Genomic DNA, 22,023 nt, shown 5'->3' with positions numbered 1-22,023 from the left:
GTCAATCTTGTGTGCCTCAATGATTTACGATTTATCTTCCTTTGTTATCTATTACACTTATGGTTCAAGAATAACTGTGATTTCTACTCGGGAGTTTATCTATTTTTAATTCATATTTCTCTGTCTTTATTTTTCATCTGCAACACCTCTAAGATCTGTTGCATAATCTGCCTACCTATCTATTTAGGATGGATTTTTCTGTTCGCTTACAATTGATCAACACACAATGACAATGATTTCTATTAGACTATCTATTAATGATTCATATTTCTCTTCCCGTTACTGTTAATCTTTATAGTTTCTACGACGTCTACTGTATATCTTTGCTAACTACGCCTCTAAGTCTTATATAACAATGGCGCCACGTTGCTAACAAACTGGCGGCCGGAGCTGCATTACTCCCAATGAGGCACGGCGGCTGTGCAGAGCGAGGAGTTACGAGGCACGTGGCGTCTAGTTCCTCTCTTGTTTATCTGTCTATTCGTTTCCTTAGTAATGGCTTGTGTTGGGGCAGCTTTACGGGTAAGGCGCCGCCAGACTGCTCCCGCTGCCGCCTCTCCCACGCTGAGTCACGGTGGAGTCACGGCTGGTGCTCCGCCTCTCAGTGCAAGTTTGCCGCACCAGCTGAGACTCGCTCTTTCATTATTTACTTCTGATTTATTCCAGTAGAAAGAAGGAATGCAGGATGGAGGAGCAAAATATAGCAAACAAAACGTTCCCTTCCTCCAGGACCAGCTGGAATTTCATCTTTGAATATTTATTTTTATCTTAGAAGAAAGAGAGGAAAGTCGGACGCAGCAAGCGGCCATAACAAGACTTCTGGTATTCATTATTAGTATACACTCAACTCATCTCTTGAAATCTGCCAGGAACCTGCTCTTTGTATACTGACTTGTCACCTATGCCAGCAGTGAGAGGGAAGGCAAGAAGGAAAAGGACGTGATAGACAGGACTTCTGTTATTCCATCCCAGCACTGAAGGGAATAGAGGATGGAGGGTGAAAGCATGGCATAAAGATCTGCAATTTCTCCTAGTATAAATTGCAACTCATCTTTTAAAACTTGCATTGAAATTGGTCCGTTCATCACTTTAATCTGAAAAATTTCACCAGCGAGCGGGATATAGGATGCAAGAAGGAAGCGTGACGAGACTTCTGCTCTTCATTATTAGTATAAATTCGCAAAATTTTTCAAATCCTGTTGGGAAATTACTGTTTTCGTGATTTATTTCAGTTCCATTCCAGCTGCAACTCGCTTCTAATTATTTGTTTCTCGTCTAGCTCTGTCTCCCCTCACTCCCCACACTCACATTTCAAACCTGATTCAAGATTTCCATACAATTTCGCGAGACGAGTTTTGGAACTAAATTTACCTCCATCATGTAAATCTTCCTCTTTTTAGGTATATATTCAATTTTCCGAGCCGGTAACTAAAGATCTTTCTCACCTTTTGCAACTTTGCCAAATCTTCCTCATGATATTAATAGTTCCACCAGCTTTATTAATTAATTTCTACAATCATAAGAAAAAATGAAAAAAAGTTTCTTATTTTTCCTTTTTTGTGAGCCAACACACCCTTCACGTACAGATCAGGTAGCTCCTTCAGTTCCAATGACATATTAGCCTTTCAGGTCACACGAGGAAGGGACACAGCAGACAATAAGAGAAAAAAAGGCTCTTCTCCATTTTTGCTTTGTAACCTTGCCAAGTCTCCTTCACAAATAAAGTACTTTTAATTATTACTGCTTATAGTATTACCTCTATTTAGGTAAGGAGTAATGGATAACTAGCCGATGATAAGACAAAATAAATAAAAAAAACAACTTTGCTTCATTTTTTCCCTATTAAGTCACCTTGCCAAGTCTCCTTCACAAATAAAGTACTTTTAATTATTACTGCTTATAGCAGGGGTTCTCAACCTGGGGTACGCGTACCCCCAGGGGTACGTGAGAGGAATTTTTGGGGTACGTGGCGGGTTTCTCAAAATGCTTCAGTTTTAAATAGCAGCAAATTCGTTTGTAGTATACAATGTGTCCTTCACTAGAACCAGGACACGTTAACAACGTTAACAAGGAAACTCTTGGAGTTATATCACTTGAGAGGAAGCTCTCTTGGATTACAGTTGCCACACAACCTTGCAAACCTATAATATTTGCTCCGATTTCTTATTTTATATGTTATTCACACACACACAGTGACTTATTTATCACTGTTACTAGTTACAAGTTGCAACTAGCTGCAAGCAACACTAGTTCACTGCCATAATGATCGAAAATTGTCTGATATAGTTCCTTTTGGTAAATGCATTGCATGTTAGTCACATATAGTGTCTCCCTGTGAGGTACCAGTTCCTATCGACACTACCTCATAGAAACATACTAATATTAATTAAAAATTGTGTCTGCTCCACATATATAACACAATTTAAACTTAATAAACTAAGTCAATAAACCATGCATTTATTGTTACCCTTCCTGACGCTGCATTGTGGGTAAGGGTACGTGATCAATACTGAAAGACTTCGAGGGTACATCACATTAAAAAGTTGAGAAGAAGAAGAATTAACCTGTGCAGAAGCGAGGTGAAATGTGTGTTAAGGTTCCGTGCTGTATTTAATTAAGTCTCTAGAAATGAAAGATCTTGGTACACCAGACAATTATGTTTTGCTCTATATTATGATGTCAGTCGTATAAACTCAAGTAACTATAAAGAAATACCATGGTAGAATAAGAACAGAAAAATACTGGTAGGAGTAAAACCCTGGCAAATCAATAGATACATCGTAATACAGTGTTTAGAGACGATTACTCTGTACCGCGAGACGATACTGACTCTCTCCTGCGAACACTGAAATTGTGACAGTTTGGGTCCTCTCCTATTGATATTAATCAAAGTATTGCGATTTATTCACAATAGTAATATATTACACTCCGACGGAACACGGGCCTAATGTGTTTGAGATGTGGCATTTTGTTATAGTACATTTCGCTCTATATAGCGACTGTTTAGGACTAAAAAACTGTAGCTTCAGGTAGATATTCAATAATGTTATCTATCGATTTTCAGTCTTAAAGTAGGGAAAATTACGAATATTGATGCATTTCTTTTATAGTCCTCCTTGCTTCTCGAAAAGGTGCACGAATTTAGAAAAGGTTGAAGAACACTAAACTGTACCCTGAAAAAAAATACAGTAAAAGAGATAAGATAAAATGACCAACATCTCTATTATTACGGAGGCTAATAATAATACCAAGACTAATTAAGTAATTCAGAGATAACGAAACGAACGACGATCACGAGAGCTTCCACGATAACAGTGTGTACGATAAGATTTGATTCCAGATTCCTCGATAGCGCTCCGAGTTTCCAAGATAACAATGGCATTCCAGTTTCCTCGATAGCGATGCAAGTTTCCAAAATGACGATGCCTTTCCATGATAAAGATGCCCTTCCAGTTTCCAAGATAATAATGCGAGTTTCCACGATCAAGATGCAATTCCAGTTTCCACGGGAACGATGCGGGTTTCCACGATGTCGATGCGGTTCCAGTCCTCACGATGCGATTTCAAGACACAATATTGAAGTCCACTTGCCTACACAGGTACTGGGACGAACCCTTTCACCCCGTAAGGATCCACCCAACACCCTTGAGTGCGAGTAAAGTGACGCTGCCACCTTCCTGCGCTGCAATTGAAGTCCACTTGCCTACACAGGTGCTGGGATGAACCCTTTCACCCTGTAAGGGTCCATCCCACACCCTTAGGTGCGAGGAGAGTGGCGCTGCCACCTCACTGCGACGCAATTGAAGTTCACTTGCCTACACAGGTACTGGGGCGAACCCTTTCACCCCGTAAGAGTTCACCCCAGACCCGTGAGTGCGAGGAGAGTGACGCTGCCACCTTACTGCGCCTCACACGGGTAGCCATGAGCATAACCCGCCACACTCCACTCCCCAAACACTGTCAGTGAGTCCTTTTCACCCCGTAAAGGACCACTGGTACGGTCAGTGCCTGGCTCATGGCGCACAGCGTGCCCTCGTTCATGGCGAGTTGTTCAGCCCGATGTCATTATAAGCAGAGGTCCTGTACACACCACTCACCACCAGACTCTATGCAAGGAGCCCTTATCACCCCTTAAAGGCCCCTCACGGCATCATCTGATGGACGGTAGACACGGCACCCTGCTTAAGGCGACGCCTTGCCTAGTATGAGGCGCTGCAAGTTGACAACAATCAGTGAGCTTGAAGCCGCGAAGGAAAATGAGTCCACGCTAACAATGGGATTCCACGACAGGTTGCGATTCCAGTGTCCACGGTACAGATGTGTTTGTTGAGGATAACGATCCGTTTATCGAGGCTAACGGTGCGGCGATGGCGATGGCGAAACGATCCAAAGTATTATTACCTACACAGGTACTGGGACGAAACTTTTACCCAGAAAGGGTCAACCCCAGTCCCGTGGTTATGAGAGCAGTGACGATGCAACCTTGCAATGCCTCACACAGGTCGCCATGAGCAATGACCCGCCACACACCACTCCCCAAACGCTGTCATGAAGTGAGTCCTTTTACCTAACCTAACCTAACCTAACCTAACCTAACCTAACCTAACCTAACCTAACGTAAAGGACCACTGGTACTGTCAGTGCCTGGCTCATGGCGCACAGCGTGCCCTCGTTCATGGCGAGTTGTTCAGCCCGGTGTCATTATAAGCAGAGGTCCCGTACACACCACTCACCATCATATTCTATGCAAGGAGCCCTTATCACCCTTTAGGGCCCCTCACGGTACCATCCGGTGAGTGGTAGACATTGATCTCTTGCTTATGGCGACCCTTGCCTAGTGTGATGCGCTGCAAGTGGACGACTAGTAGTGAAGCTTGAGGCCACCAAGGAAAAGCAGGACCTGCAGCCAGTTCCCTGCCTTGGGCCCCAGGCCGGACCCGACGGCCACCTCCTTCCCCCGTGCGGCGCCCAAGGCCGTCACGGCCCTCAAACATCTTTAGGCCGAAAGTTCTCAATCGTCGTTTTAATTTTGATTCGAATATAAAATCGTCGATGGTAAATGAAAAATAGCTTTGGTGTGAAAGTGTGCAAGAGTTAGCTGATTAATGAAACAAGGTGAGGCAGCTTTGCTCCGGAGTATTTAGTGTACTTTGCATGTTGCTGCCTTGAATGTGTACGTGTTTGTAGGTAACTGGATAGAAACAGTAGACCAATGGTAGTTGTGTAGCTATTGGGGAACTTTTGAAAATTAGTTAAGCTTCTGGATAGAGTGGATGAGTGCACACAGGTTTGCGTGTCTTATACATAAACTGCCACTTGTAAACATAAATTTTTCTATTTCATGCTCTTAGAAAAAAGCAAACTTAGTTTTCTTTATTTCCCTGATCACAATGACGTGTAAATATCAATGTTCCAATCATAAGGAAACACTAGGAGAGGACCCAAACTCCCGTTGAAGTTGCCAGATTCAACAGATATCGTAATATTTCACAGAAAAGATGGTCAACTGCATATCGTATATTTTTGGATATTCTTTTGTCACATAAGGAGATATCAAGATAGGTAAAGTATTTCTAAACATGTATCTACGACAAAAAACGCTATAATAGTAGAGTTAGGTTATAACTATGCATTGTGTTTTTTATATACCATCTTGCTCTATTCCTGGAACAAAGATTACTTCTTCCTCAATTGATAGCTCGAAGTTAGTTTGATATTTTCTTTCCTTCTAGGTTAGTAAGTAGACTACAAGACACCATGAACCTATGAAGCCCCGTAAATGAGATTATTTTCATAACTTAGAAATCAAAGTCTGATAATGAGATTGTCTATTGCCAACCAAACCGTTCTGCATAGACGTCTTCAGCGTCATAGAGACCTAATGATGTTAGCTCATGGACAGTGGCCATCCTGACAGCGCGAAACCACAGGGGGTTCATAAGAAGATTTCCAGGGGTACTTAGATGGCTGATCTAATAAAATCCTTTGCAGTGCCATTGCATATTGAGTTCCATGTTCCATGTGACAATACTGGGGGTACTGGTAGATGGTCTTATAACTCAGGGGGTTCTTAACGATAAAAAGGTTGAGAACCCCTGGCTTATAGTATTACCTCTGTTTAGGTAAGGAGTAATGGATAACTAACAGATGATAAGGCAAAATAAATAAAAAAAAAACAATAACTTTGCTCCTTTTTCCCTATTAAGTCACCTTGTCAAGTCTTCTTCATGCATAAGAAATGTCCTTTTTCTTGTGTTCGTTATCTAGTTGTAGAAAACCAAGGAAAGAAGGAAGGAAAGAAGGAAGGAAAGAAGGAAGGAAGGAAGGAAGGAAGGAAGAAAGAAGGAAGGAAGGAAGGAGAGAAGGAAGAAATGAAGGAAGGAAAGAAGGAAGGAAGGAAGGAGAGAAGGAAGGAGAGAAGGAAGGAATGAAGGAGAGAAGGAAGAAAGGAAGGAAGAAAGGAAGGAAGGAAGGAAGGAAGGAAGAAAGGAAGGAATAAAGGAAGGAATAAAGGAAGGAAGGAAGGAAGGAAGGAAGGAAGGAAGGAAAGCAGGAAGGAACACTACAAACAAGAAAGAAAGGAAGGAAGGAAGGAAGGAAGGAAGGAGTGAAGGAAGGAAGGACTGAATGAATGAATGAATGAGGGAAGGAAGGAAAACAGGAAGGAACACTGCAAACAATGATAATACAAGAAATGATCCTTGCTTCTGCTCCTTAGTATATATTCACCCTCACCTTTCCAAACCATCTGGGAGTCTTCGCGTCTAATTATTCACCCTAGATCCATCCCGGCAGGAAAGGGGAAACACGACACGCAAAAATACGACCCTGTTTCTCCTCAATGCAGATTCACCCTTAATTCCCAAACCCAGCTGAGATTTGCTGCTCCGTTCCTTCCGTCTGATCATTTCCGATAGTAATGAAGGGAATACATCAATGGCGGGATACAAAACACACTAATATGAGTAATAAGACCTTCACTTCTCCCGAGAGGAATTTCAATCTCGCAAAACAAACTAGATTAACTTAAATTTTGCTGTTTGACTGTTTTCTTTCAGTCATTCATGGTAAAACGAATAAATCAATCAATAAATGAATAAAAAGAAAAGAAACGTAAAAGTCTCAAGTTATTTTCTTTTGCACAATTCACGAAAGTCACGAAAACAGCACGACAAAGAAGAGAACTCACGAAAAAGACATGATAAAGAAAACTCTCAAAAGAAATACACGACAAGGAAGAAAGCTAACCAAACCTAACCTAATCTAAGCAAACCTAAACAAGACAGTAGTTAACTTTCCTAATTCTCCTAACCTAATCTACCCTACCCTAACCTGCCCTACCCTAACCCACGCTAACCTAACTCAACCTAACCAAGCCTAAGTTAACCTGAACCTAACCTACCCTACCCTAACCTAACGTAATCTAACCTAACCTAACTCAACTCAACCTAATTTTTTAAAATTTTTACCATGTGGGCTTTTCACGGGAATTTATGGGCTAAAGGGGATACTTTTTTGGGTACCTTCTATCCCAAAACCCCCCCGCTAGGAAACCGTTTCCCCGAGTGAGGAAGCCCAACCTACACTCGGACCGTGGGCAGGATTCGAGCCCGTGCGCTTGGAGATCCCTCGGACCCCAAAGCGCGCATGGTTCCACTGTACCACGACGGCTTCTTAACCTATTCTTTAGTATCCTTTCCACTACTGCTATTTATTCACTATCCTCTTCATTTATCTTTTTATTCTCTTCTTGGTCTTCCTTTCAGTCCGTGTTTGCGCCAGTGTGGACAATACAGCGTACAAAAATATATTAACCCCTTCAATACCGTGACACATTTCCATTTTCATTGTGCTTACTACATGATGACTTTATATAACTTGAGAAACTCATTTGGGGATTGAAATAGTGAAGACTCTTACCATTAATCTTCTGACCTTCACAGACCCTTCCTAATGTAAACAAAATGGTCTATTCGTACACAAATCTCAAGGTAAAAATGTGTCCCAGTATTTTTTTTTTTTTATACCATGTGGGCTTTTCACGGGAATTTATGGGCTAAAGGGGATACTTATTAAGGGTACCTCCTATTTCAAAGCCCACCCGCTAGGAAACCGTTGCCCTGAGTGAGGAAGCCCAACCTACACTCAGATTCGAACCCGTGCGCTTGGAGACCCCTCGGACCCCAAAGCACGCACGGATCCACTGTACCACGGCGGCCGTGGGTTAAAAGGGTTAAAGATCTATACTTGTGCTGTTTCTAATAGTTAATACTGTGATATGTTTGTCAGTCTATCCATTCCTTCTCGTTATGCTCTGCCCTTCCAAGCCTTCCTCTTGATCAGTCTCCGTGTAAATGCGACACACACAAATACGTACATTAAATAAATATCCTATTTCTACTCGTGCAGTTTCTAATACTGTGATTTATTTACTATTCTCCCCGTTCCTTCCTATTATGCCCCGCTCTTCCACGCCTTTCCTTGTGACCAGTCGCTGTGAAAGTGAAAGAAATACGTCACAGGGATACGTACATTAAAATCTCTTCTCTTCTTCTATTCAAGTATTTTGATTTATTGTACTATACCATCTGTTCCTTCTGGTTATGCTCCGCTCTTCCACGCCTTCCTTGTGACCAGTCGCCGTAAAAGTGAAACCAATATGGCACACGGTTACCAACATCAAAATCTCTCTTTTTCTTCTATTCTACTATTCTGATTTGTTATACTATACCATCCGTTCCTTCTGGTTATGGTCTGCCCTTTCACGCTTTCCTTGTGACCAGTCGCCGTGAGAGTGAAGGTAATACTGCACACGGATACCTACATAAAAATCTCTTCCTTCTTTTTCTTCTTCTATTCTACTACTTTCATTTATTTTACTATACCATCCATTCCTTCTGGTTATGCCCCGGACTTCCACGCCTTTCTTTTCACCAGTCGCTGTGAAAGTGAAACCAATATGGCACACGGTTACCTATAGGCGTGAGTCTGGGCGTGTAGTTAGTTAGTCAGGAGGTAATCAGATGAATGTTCGCAATTTTCATTAAGCATTAGAGGCGTTAGGTTCGGTGCGCTTGTTGTTGTTGCTGATGTTGTTGATTTGGTTTCTTTATACATCAAAATCTCTTCTCTTCTTACTCTATTCTACTACCTTGATTTACTTTGCTATACCATCCGTTCCTTCTGGCTATGCCCTGCTCTTGCACGCCTTTCTTTTGACCAGTCGCCGTGAAAGTGAAAGGATTACGTCACAGGAATAAGTACATTAAAATCACTTCTCTTCCTCGATTCTACTACCTTGATTTATTTTACTATACCATCCGTTCCTTCTCGCTATGCCTCGCTCTTTCACGCCTTCCTTGCGATCAATCTCAGTGCAGATGAAGGAAACAGAACATATGGATATGTAAATCAAATATCTCTTCTACTCGTATGAATTCAACTATGATTTATTTAGTATTCTACCCGTTCCTTCTCGTTATGCTCATCCCTTCCATGCCTTCCTTGTGAGGGTGAAGGGAACACGGCACAGGAAAATACCAAACAGCATCAGCCAGAGCTTGAGGCGAGGGCAGCGGCGGGCAGGTGTTGCTAGGCGCTGACCAGGCATCCGTCCCTCGTGCAATGCCGGCGAGGTTCAGCTGTGAAGTCCTCGTATTGCAGATTTAATGCTGTGTGTTCCAATCTCTCTCGCTCCCTCGCTCTCTTGCTGCTCTGTCCTCGCTCCTTGCTCCACTAGATAAGTCGGTCATGTACACTGGCAGGATTGTCTTTATTACATTATATCTTTTAGTTTCTGTGCTCTGCTTGTTATTATCTATTTATTCTCAGCTTCCCTTCATTGTTTTTCAGTTCCTTGCTGTATTTTATTTTCTGCCTTCAAAACACATAAGATAATCAGAAGTCGATATTTATTACATTATATCTTTTAGTTTCTGTGTTCTGTTTTTCATTATCTATTCACTCTCAGCTTCCTTTCACCTTCTTTTTTCGTTTCTTTCTGTATTTTATTTTCTGCCTTCAAAGTCATAAGTTGGTCGTAGATATTGCCAATCTTGTCTTTATTACATTATATCTATTAGTTTTTGTTCTACCTTTTTTTTTTTTTCGTTTCAATATATATTTTTCTCAGTTTCTACTCAATTTCTCTCAGTTTCTTCTTTTATTTTTTTTCGTTTCTTTCTGTGTTTTATTTTCTGCCTTGTGAGTCATAAGTCGGTCATGCACAATGCTAGTCTAATTGTCTTCATTTAAGTTGTATTTGCTAGTATCCAATCTTTTCCTTCTTATTCTTTCATTTCTATTTTAGCATCTGAATTTCAACGTTTCGTTCCTTGATTTATTTTTCTTACATTTTATCGTCTCTTTATTCACCATTTTCCATTTTCTTACTTTTTACAATCTATAATTATTTCTATTTATTTATTTGTTTATTTATTTTTTACCACCAAGTCTTCATGTTCCACTTTCATATTCCTGCTTCATACTTTTTTTTTTTTTATCCATTATCTTCCACTTTCTACTTTTTATCCTTTTTCTTAGTGTTAATTCTTTTTTTTCATGTTTTTTTCCCTTTTTTTTCAGACAAGGCAAACTTTTCCTTTCGTACATCATGAGTACTTTCTAACTTTGACTTTATGGACTGTTATGGACTCAGCTCTTTTCAGTTTTTTTTTCTTTTAAGAGTTTCTAGCTAGAGCAAATAAATTAATGCCTTCTTCCATTTTTTTCATTTTTTTTCACTCCATGGCCACAAATTCTCATTCTTTTATTTTATTTCGTCATATTTTTCTTATCTTTATTGCACAAACATACAATTCCAGCTTTTTTCTTTCCATCTTTTTCTTAGTGTTAGTTCTTTTTTCATATTTTTTCCCTTCTTTTTTAGACAAGGCAAACTTTTCCTTCGTACATCATGAGTCCTTTCTAACTTTGACTTTTGTTTCCTTCTGCTTCACTGTTATGAACTCAGCGCTTTTCAGTTTTTTTTTTTTTTAAGACTTTCTAGCTAGAGCAAATAAATTAATGTCTTCTTAAATTCTTGCTGCCATTTTTTTCACTCCATGGCTACACATTCTCAGTTCTTTTATTTTATTTTGTCATATTTCTCTTATCTTTATTGCACAAACATATAATTCCAGCTTTTTTCTTTCCATTTTTACAAACATTATGCTCATCGCTGTAATTCTTCATTTTTCTTCAGTTTTTTTTTGTAGATATGTGATATTTTCTCCACAGCTAAGCACATATCCACACATTTTACATTTTTTTTAACAAATTCTCGTTTTTTTTTTACTTACATTTTTATTTTTATCTTCAATATTCTTTCTTTTCTCACTTCATGGCCACATATTTCCATTTTGGTTTATTTTTTACTGAATTATCATGCATTTCTAGTTTAAACATTCCATTTTTTCTTTCTTTTCATATATTCTACCTCATATCCACTTCGTCATTTTTCCTCTCGCTTTTAGTTTAATATTTAGCAATACAGAAAACACTCCATTTCTTTTTTTTATCTCGCATTCGAAGATACATATATTTCAACCTTATTTTCTATGTATCTTCTTAATTTCCATCCATATTTCAATTTAACTCCTGAGAAAAAAAGAGAGTAAAGGAATATATGCCTGAGTTACTAATCTCTTTTATGATTTTTTCCAGTTATATAATTTTACTCATTACCTTGTGTATCTTCACTTAATTTGCGGTTAGACTTCTACATCAGTGCTCGAAGATTAAATAAACGAACAGTCAACGATAGATTAAGATAGATAAACTGGGCGGGAAATTGAGTTCTTGGTGATATTTTCCTGCTCTCTCAGTTCTCCTTCTCACACTAAGACAATTCCAGGTTAAATAAATGAATAGTCAATGATATAAATGAGTAAATAAATGAACAGATAGATAAAGTGGGCGGGAAACTGAGTCCATGGTTTTATTTTTTTTTTGCTCTCTCGGTTCTCCTTCCCACACTAAGACAATTCCAGATTAAATAAATGAATAGTCAATGATATAAATGTGTAAATAAATGAACAGATAGATAAAGTGGGCGGGGAATTGAGTTCATGGTTTAATCTTTTTGCTCTCTTGTTCTCCTTCCTACACTAAGACAACTCCAGGGCTCAGTTCTTCACGTGTCACTGGTTACCTTGTGTTCAGATTTCTCCAGCAGTGTGCCGAGAAAAAATAACAAAAAATAAAACATAAATAATGCCTGGAGTTGAATCTCTTGCCCTTTTGTCTCTCTTCCTCTTTTCAGCTCTAAAATTTCACTCCTTACAACTTTATCGTCTCGCCTTAACGCTTATCCGGATTTCTCAGCAAAAAAAAAAAAAAAAAAAAAAATGGAAAAAAAAGTTGAGCGTGTCAATATTTTTTTTCTCTCTTTCCCTCTTCGTTAATCTTTCCTTTTCACAGTTGCACAATTTCATAGCTCATTTTCTTCACGTATCCTTCCTTAACTTGCATTGAGATTTCTACGACAAACTTCAGGAAAAATATAAAGTAAAAATGTACGAGTTAGACGTGTCCCCTTTCTTGTTCTATTCCGCACAGTTACACAATTTCATTATTCCTTTACGTATCTCTGCTTAACTTGTCGTCAGATTCCTACACGGGCACTCGTGAAGGGCAGAAAAAATGGAGGAGAAAAAGGACTTAGGTGAAAGCGTCATTTTTTGCTTCCTCCGGTAACAGCAGCGATAACAGAGGACATCCGGCTCATTACAGTCCTTGCCCCGCCAGAAACTTTGTGTGTGTGTGTGTGTGTGTGTGTGTGTGTGTGTGTGTGTGTGTGTGTGTGTGTGTGTGTGTGTGTGTGTGTGTAATTAGCCTTTCCATAAAAAGACTTAATACTCAATGGATTTAATGGCATTGGTATCAAAACACTGCATGTTACGTGGACTGTAGATGTGTATATGTAGTATTTGTGTACAATAGGTAGAGGAGTTATGACATATAGCTTTGAGATTCTACATTAGCTTCATTACAGTGTACAAAACTGCTGTGCTCAATAGACTTCCATACAGACAGACTGACAGACAACTAAACAGATATACGTGAAGATCAAAGCCAATACAGACAAAGCGAAAGATAGATAGACAAATAAAAGATAGACAGACATAGACATACAGACAGACAGCCGGAGACACGATGCCAAGTCAAAACAGGTCAACCAGGAGAAAGAAGCAGACAGAGACGGACAGAGGGGAGGCGCCTGCACCATCAAGATAATTGTGACGGAAATGAGACAGAAAGTCAGTTAAATAGACCTGCCTAGAGGAGTGATAGTGGTGATGGTGGTGATGGTGGTGGTGGTGGTGGTAGTAGTAGTAGTAGTAGTAGTAGTAGTAGCAGCAGTAGCAGCAGCAGCAGCAGCAGCAGCAGCAGCAGTGGTGGTGGTAGCAGCAGCAGTGGCAGTAGCAGCAGCAGCAGTGGCAGCAGCAGCAGTAGCAGCAGCAGCAGCAGCAGTGGTGGTGCAGCAGTGGTGGTGGTGCAGTGGCAGCAGCAGCAGTGCAGTGGTGGCAGCAGCAGCAGCAGCAGCAGTAGCAGCAGCAGCAGCAGTAGCAGCAGCAGCAGTGGTGGCAGTGGTGGTGGTAGTGGTAGTGGTGGTGGTGGTGGTAGTGGTGGTGGTAGTAGTGTAGTAGTGAAGTAGTAGTAGTAGTAGTAGTAGTAGTAGTAGTAGTAGTAGTAGTAGTAGTAGTAATAGTAGTAGTAAGTTATTGTTGACATACTGCTGTCGATGCTAATGGTGATGGTTCTTAAAGAAGTAGTAGTAATAGCAACATCAATAACAGTAGTAGCTATAGTATCACCACCACCACCACCACTACCACCACCACCTAGTAAGCCACTGCACATTGAGTAAAAGGAACGCAAACGTAATGGAAACCCAGGTAAGTTAAGAAACACTGATGCGTCTGTCTAACTCCTTGACCCATAACAGTGTACTGAAGACTCAGTGAATTCAAACCATCACTTATCTACGTAGAGCAATGAGTGAAATGCCCCAAATTTAACTTATTTCCTTACCTACCAAGAAAATCAAAGCGACTTCTCTTCTTACTTACACATAACGATAAGTAAAGGATATTCAACATTTCTTCTCTTTACCTACAGTGGCGCTTTATGCCTGATCGTTTTTGTTGCCCTTGGCTACTTTGCTTCTCTTACATAAAAATATAGCAATACATAAAGGCAATTCAACACCTTCTCTTCTCCTCGCCTATATATCAGAATAGGCGAACTCAACACCTGTGCTTACCTATAACGGTGAGGTTGACCTTGGTGATGGCGGACGGGCGCACCTTATAGTCCACGCGGCAGGTGTACACAGCCTCGTCCGCCACCTGCACGCCGTCCACCACCAGCGTCGGTGGGTCGGACATGATGCGGAAGAAGGCTCGGGTGCCAAAATATTCATCCGCCGTCCAGCGCTCCCCGTCGCTGAACGAGCTGCTCCGCGTGTCATAGCTGAGGGAGAGAGAACGATGAAGGATTAGGTCACGCCTAGAAAACCCAAATAAAGAGCAAAACAACATATGTAACTTGGTTCTCCTGCGTCTGTTTGTGATAAGGTACACTGCGCAATCTTGTGAAGTGGATGTAGATTGGTAAGTAAGGGGCGAGGAAAGGGGGGAAGGGGGGGAAGAAGACAGGGCAACAAACAAGAGGGAGGGAAGGAAGATAGGATGAAAGAAAAAATAAACAGAAGCAAGGCCAAAATGAAAATAAAACAATGAAGGCAAAAGGAATAAATAAAAGACGAGAGGAAGGAATACACAAAACAAGAAGAAGAAGAAGAAGAAGACACGGAAAATAAGAACAAAATAAAAAGAAAAGAAAGGAAGGCAAGAAGGACGAAAAAAAAAGACGAAGTAACGGAAAGAGAGAAATGGAGGAAAGGAAATCAAATAAATAAAGAAACGATGTAAGAAAGAAAGAGAGAAAGGAAAACGATACCATAAGAAATGAGAGTAAAGAGAGAGAGAGAGAGAGAGAGAGAGAGAGAGAGAGAGAGAGAGAGAGAGAGAGAGAGAGAGAGAGAGAGAGAGAGAGAGAGAGAGAGAGAGAGAGAGAGAGAGAGAGAGAGAGAAGGGTTGTGTGAGTAAAAGAAGAAGACTAGAAATGGAAGTATATGTGAAGAGAAGAAGGAAGGAACGAGGGAGGAGAAGAGCGGGTTAGCATTAAAGTGGGCAGAGTGAGGAGCAAGGAAATAAAAGAAACGAGGGGAGCGAGAATGGAGGAGGAAGAGAAACGGACAAAAGATGGAGAGGAAGGAAGAGAAACGCATGAGAAATGGAAAGAAAAATGACAAGATCCGATTATACCCTGAGAGTCGCATTGACAGACGCGCGCCACACCAACACCAATCCTTGCTTTGTGTGGAGGCAACGCGGCGAGGTGACCGAGTGACCATCCAAGGAGGCGTTAGAGAAATAAAACCATCCATCATGCCAGTGTTTGAGAGGTGGTGAGGTGACCATCCAAGGAGGCGTTAGAGAAATATGACCATACGAAAATATTCTAGACCATTCAAGGAAACGAGAATGTTCTAAAGGTTAACCATCCACGGAAATGTTAGAGGGAAAAAAAAAGGCAAACCATACGAGAATGTTTTAAAGGTGACAATTTGACCTTCTGAGGAAATGCTAGTCATAAAAAAAGTGCTCAGGATTTGACAGGCTATCCATCCAATGAAAGTTACTTAAGGTGATTGATGAACATAAAAGTTTCTCTCTCTCTCTCTCTCTCTCTCTCTCTCTCTCTCTCTCTCTCTCTCTCTCTCTCTCTCTCAGTTTTATCCCTTCTTTAATTTTCTTCGCTCTCCAACCTTATTTTCTCCCTTTTCCATTCACTCCCCTCTCCTACTATCCATTTTTCTCCAATCCCTACTCCTCACCCTTTCCTTTCCTCCCAATTCTCTCCCAGTCCCCTTTCCCTCATTCTCTCATTCCCAATCTCCTCCCCGCCACACACACTTACGCTTCCTCCCTCCTTCCCTCTCTGGAATGCGATGTTCAGGCATATCACAAAACGAACAAAGCACAAAATAAGAAAAAAAATCCCGCAATCTGAGTCGAGCTTTGGCGCGGCTGCAATGAGGAGACAAAGAGTGGAGAGCGGAACACGCGTGAGCAATATTGGTGGATAAACTAGATGAACAAGGCCTGAGAGCGGCGGGGACAGGGTACAGGAGACGGGGAGCCAGTGAGGGAAGAGATGAGGGGATAGATGAGGCAGGGCAAGGCTGGGAACGGCTGGGAAGGGAAGGAGAGACAGAGGAGGTGGAGTAAGGGAGGAGAGGCAGTGAAAGAGAGCTAGTGAAATAGAGATAATGAGAGAAGAGGGGTAGGGAAGGAAGAGAAACAGTGAGGGAACAGGAACAATGAAGGAAGGAAAGCCAGTAAAACAGGAGAAAGTGAAAGAATAATATAGAAAAAGATAGTGAAGGAAGGATAGCCAGTGAAGGAGCGGCAATGATGGAGGAAGGCAGTTATTGAAGGGTGGGCAGTGAAGGAGGTTAGAGAAGGAAGGCTAGGGAAGAAAGAACAGAGAAGGAGGAAACGAAACAGAAGTGCAGTGAGAGAGGAGAATCAGGAAAGGAGAGCCAGGGAAGCAGGGCCAAGAAGCAGAGTCAGGGAAGGACAGTGAAAGGAAAGGTAGTGAAGGATTGAGAGGGGTGAGGAAGTAGCGAGAAAGGGATGATGGATCTTGAGCATTTGAAGAGGGAAGGCTTGCTGGAATGGTGCAAGTTTGGGTGTGAATGTACGGCTGGAGCGTGAAAGATGCCAGGAGTGTGGGAGCATGACTGGACTGAGAGTGACTGTCGCTAGTATTCAACAACGCCTTCCCCTCTCACTGCGACAATTTCCAAGGCCACAGAGACAACTAGCCGGGATTTCACGACAGATTTTCCTTTCAACAAACTAGAAACCTTGCCAAACTATCACCAGACCCGCCGTGGTACAGTGGAACCAATGCGTGCTTTGGGGTCCGCGAGGTCTCCAAGCGCACGGGTTCGAATCCTGTCCACGGTCCGAGTGTAGGTTGGGCTTCCTTACTTGGGGCAACGGTTTCCTAGCGGGTGGGCTTTGAGGTAGGAGGTACCCACAAAAAGTATCCCCTTTAGCCCATAAATTCCCGTGAAAACCTCACATGGTATAAAAAAAAAAAACCCTTAAAAACACGAGTATCTTCAACTGGAAACTTTGGAAAACAGTGATGGTGAGGGAGCAAAGCGTTTCATAATTCAGGCCTGTGTACGACTGGAGCTTAAATAAGTGACTGGAACGTGACTATCCATCTATCTATCTATCTATCTATCTATCTATCCACCCATTACTGCTTTGTGAAATGCTGAATCGTGAATGACGGGAGCGTGGATGTGTGACTGGAACTGAAATGCATGACTGACTGGGTTTTGAATGGCTAGAACGTGGAGAATATAAACGAGAATGGCTGAAGAGTAAGTATCTAACTGAATACGTCACCCAAGCCAAGCCAAGCCAAGCCAACTCAAGCCAAACTAAGCCTATCTAGGCCATGTAAGGCGAAACACGTTAAGTTAACCACACACTTTTGATGAGGTATGGAGCTTGATCTGGTGGTGGTGGTGGTGATGGTGATGGTGATGTGTGTGTGTGTGTGTGTGTGTGTGTTTCACTGTTTGATCTGCTGCAGTCTCTGACGAGACAGCCAGACGAACGAACTCAGAGCTCATTATTTCCGATCTTTGGATAAGCCTGAGACCAGATACACACCATACACCGGGACAACAAAGTCACAACTCCTCGATTTAAATCCCGTACCTACTCACTGCTAGGTAAACAGGGGCTACACGTGAAAGGAGACACACCCAAATATCCCCACCCGGCCGGGGAATCGAACCCCGGTCCTCTGGCTTGTGAAGCCAGCGCTCTAACCACTGAGCTACCGTGTGTGTGTGTGTGTGTGTGTGTGTGTGTGTGTGTGTGTGTGTGTGTGTGTGTGTGTGTGTGTGTGTGTGTGTGTCATTAGCTATGAGTGTGCATGAATGAACTTAGAGAGAGAGAGAGAGAGAGAGAGAGAGAGAGAGAGAGAGAGAGAGAGAGAGAGAGAGAGAGAGAGAGAGAGAGAGAGAGAGAGAGAGAGAGAGAGAGAGAGAGAAGCTTTAACCCAATACAACACCAAAACACACTCTTTTATTTTCTATATCTTTTTAATCACTACTATGAATCTTCTTTTAAATTCAAGGTCTCAGAGGGAAACCCAAGACCTACTGTGTGAAGTCTCCTAAACCTTGGAATTCCTCGCCTTTTCTTTCAATAGTCTCGCTGCAACACCTTCCCTTCGCTGTCTGCTCGTCACGTACACACAAAGGTAACCTGAGTGTGTGCCTTGGTTTCTCAATGCGCCACTTACTTACAGTTCGTATTTAATTTTAAATAATGTTTAACTTCTGTTGGACGTTTCGTTATTGCTAACACACACACACACACACACACACACACACACACACACACACACACACACACACAAATAATAAAGTAGTCATGCAGTTAGACAGAGAAACAGGCTGATAGATGAAACGATAGACAAACACAAAATAAAACAGACAGATGGATGTACAGACAAATGCACATAGAGACAGAGAAAAAACAAAAATAACAATTGACAAAGACACACACGCAAGCGGAGAAACAGGTAGACAGATATATCTCTTCCTTCCTTCCCCTCCCTCACACACACACACAGACACCTCCAGTATCTTCTCATATAAAAACAGTACAAGCAGGGCGGCGTATCGGGAGCAGCTCTGATGGCGGGCTGGATACAAAGCAAACACCATTAGCAGGGGAAGCGTTATCTAAAGCTGCGCCGCGACAGAGGGACGGAGGGATCGGGTGTCCAGTGTCAACAGAGGGGAGGTGTCACGACGGCTAAATGCTACCTAACTAAAAACGTCGGGGTCTGAGTAAAATCGACACTGAAACCCCTTTGCATTTAGATCCTACCTCTACTAATAATAATTGCAACTGATACGGGGATATAATTGCTTCTGGTTTAAAGGTGAACTGTTTCAGAGGTGGGGTGGCATCCGGGCACTTCTGTAACTAAAGTGAGCAATGTTTGAGCATGGCTTTAATTAATGTTTCTGGACCTGCATAGTGAATTTTTTTTTCTTCTTCTTCTTTTGCCCTTTTTTTGTATGTGTTTCTCTTTTTTTTCCAAGCAAGGCAGGCAAAGATAACAAAAGGTTAAAGATAAAATAATTTGTAAAAGGTGCCATTCCCTTGAAAGTCAAAAGAATTATCCACAGTAAAATAAAACAAAATGAATAAACAAAGGAAAGGATGAATCAGAGAACAAATTAATATCACGAGTTTTAATCAGCGGCCTTTGAAGATGGACGGGAGATAGTTTGTGTGGGAATAAAAAAGTTGCAATATAAAGAAGTTTACAGTAATGATAAATAAATAAAGAAAAAAATATAATGATTTTCTTTTTGTGATAAAAATACTTCAATCTAAAACAGTTAATAGGAAAGACTGATGATGCAATAAAAAAACAATACGAAAAGAAACAGGTAAATGTTTAACTGGAATAGATAAAGCCATGCCAAACCAAATCACGTAAGGCGAAGCTCTTCAAGTTGACCACACACTTTTGATGAGTGATAATAAAAATCCCTCAATCCTAAACAGTTAATAGCAAGACTGATGATGCAATAAAAATGAGAATATAATAAAACCAGATGAAAAAAAATAAGATATAGCTAAATAGTAATGAAAATGTAATGACCTAAATCAGCTTTGCGACACAGAACTAATGGCCGACAATGACACGGCCTGGAGTGTGTATACGAGTGTCTCGTGTGTAGTGAGGAGTGTAGAGGCGAGGCAGGGCTGAACAGTGAAGGAAATGCCTCATGTAGGTTAACCACTTCATTACTGGGACACATGTTTATCTTGAGATTTGTGCACGATTAGACCATTTTATTGACATTAGGAAGGGTCTGTGGAGCTCAGAAGATTAATGGCTACAGTCTTCACTCCTTTAATCCCCCAAACAAGTTTCTGAAGCTGTATAAAATCACCAAATAGTAAGCAGAATGAATATGAAAACGCGTCATGGTACTCAAGGGGTTCAAAGGAAGGGACTAAAGAAGACAGAGGAGAGTTGAACCATACAGGGAGTGAACACCAGTACGGGACCAGGACGCGGGGAGATAAGAACAGATAAAAATGAAAGATTGAAATAGACACATACAAAGCGATAACGACAATCGCCGCAATAACAACAAAAACAGTCGGTTCCCATGGCCAGGTCGCGATGCAGCCAGAAGTGCGTGAGCGTGGGCATGTCTCGCGTCTCTCACAGTTCCACGCGGCCGCCATCACGCTCTGGATCCCTCCGCGCGCCATCCAACTCCATTACACTTAATTAACAGGGAAAAACGAGCCTAACTATGCGACGCCCGGCGGATGCTAAGCCTGAGTGAGGGCATTATTAATATTGCTTTTATTGGCTACACACTCATCCCTCCCCTTGCCTCCCCTCACCGCCCCTCACCGCCCCTCCTTCCCTCCTTCTCTCCCTCACATCCCTTGCTCATGAAAAAAATATGCTATAAAAATGAAAACTACTGAAAACTATTGTTGGTGTTTGTTGACCCGTGACCTGTGTTTTAATTGACGTGGACTTGACCCTGTTGTCTGCGAGGCGATGTGGGGCTTGGGTTTGTGCTGGATGGTGAAGGGTGAGGGAGGAAGTGGGTAGAGCGTTAGCTGGGTTGGAGTCATCACGGTGTTGATAACGGTACAGGACAAATATTCCCTTGGCTTTAGAACGTAGACATAGCCGGGAACGAGGCGCCGACCAGTGTGATGAGGCCATTCCACGCCAGACAGACGGAGGCACGTATTCAGAAATGCTCCGCTCGCCCACCCTGACTACGTATTTTCAAGGCCCACAGAGGTAATTAGTCGGGCTCTCAAGGGTGTTTTATTTGCTGTTATCGTAGAAATATTATTAACCTCTTCAGTACCAGGACGCGTTTTCTTATTTATTTTGGTTATTATTTGGCGATTTTGAACAGCTTCACAAAATCATGTTGGGGATTATAATGGTGAAGACTCTAGCCAGTAATCTTCTGACCTTTATAAATCCTTCCTAATGTAAACAAAATCGTCTAATCGCACCTAAAGCTTATGGTAAAAAAGCGTGCTAGTACTGAAGAGGTTACTCTGTTGCGGGAATCACACGAAAAAACACCTTTAAAAATCAGTCTATCTTCACCAGAACTATTTTAAGGAAGCCACATGACAGACTAGCCTGGTTATCAAAGGTGTTTCTTTTGGTGATACTGTAAAAATATTGTTTATTTAAATGGAATCACACAAAAAATATATCTAAAAATCCGCATAACTTTACTAGCCCATCTAAAAAAGCCACAGAATTTACGTTATCTGATATTCTGTTGTTGTTAATGTAGAAAAATTGTTGATATGTTACTGGGAACATTAAAAAAAAAAACACCTTTAAAAACTTACGTAACTCTACTACGCTTACGACTGTCTTAAAAACACCAAGATGTTTAGCAAGCTTCTCCAATTGACAGTGTAAAAATCTTATCAATTCATCACTAGAACTATAAAAAAACTATAAAAAATTCCAGTATAGCTTCACAACGACTAAGGAAGGCGGTGGCATAGTGAAAGGGTGGTGAGCGTGGGATCGAGCAGACGTCTACGCGTAGATTCGAATCAAACACGTATCGCCTTGAAACTGCCATTTGTCGAGTGGTTTAAAGTTACCTACATGTCACCATGGTACCCAGCTTCTAGTTGGTTACACCAAAGATGCGCTAGGGTGGTGATATGGGCCCTAATACGAGTATCACTATAAATAAAATTGCCTGCGATATTAGTGGGTGGAAGCTTAACAACGCTTCCCATACTCTTCAAGTTACCTACAGGCGCCAAAGGCCAGGACATAAAAGAAAAATTTAAAGGCCACAGAAATTATCAGACGGGTTCT

At 41.5% G+C, this 22,023-nt stretch overlaps 1 protein-coding gene across 1 annotated transcript in view; it reads right to left on the bottom strand.

Annotated features, from left to right (window-relative positions):
• LOC123517387 (nephrin-like) overlaps nucleotides 1–22,023 on the bottom strand; it is a 385,107-nt gene that overhangs the window by 97,745 nt on the left and 265,339 nt on the right. The window contains exon 3 of the mRNA XM_045277400.1: nucleotides 14,267–14,475. Within this exon, the coding sequence (XP_045133335.1) occupies nucleotides 14,267–14,475 (209 nt within the window). The remainder of the gene's footprint in view (nucleotides 1–14,266; nucleotides 14,476–22,023) is intronic.

The sequence above is a fragment of the Portunus trituberculatus genome, chromosome 6 (assembly GCF_017591435.1).
Source record: "Portunus trituberculatus isolate SZX2019 chromosome 6, ASM1759143v1, whole genome shotgun sequence".
Taxonomy (NCBI): Eukaryota; Metazoa; Arthropoda; class Malacostraca; order Decapoda; family Portunidae; genus Portunus; species Portunus trituberculatus.
The sequence above is the reverse complement of the archived record's forward strand: the minus strand, read 5'-3'. Positions and strand labels throughout refer to the sequence as shown.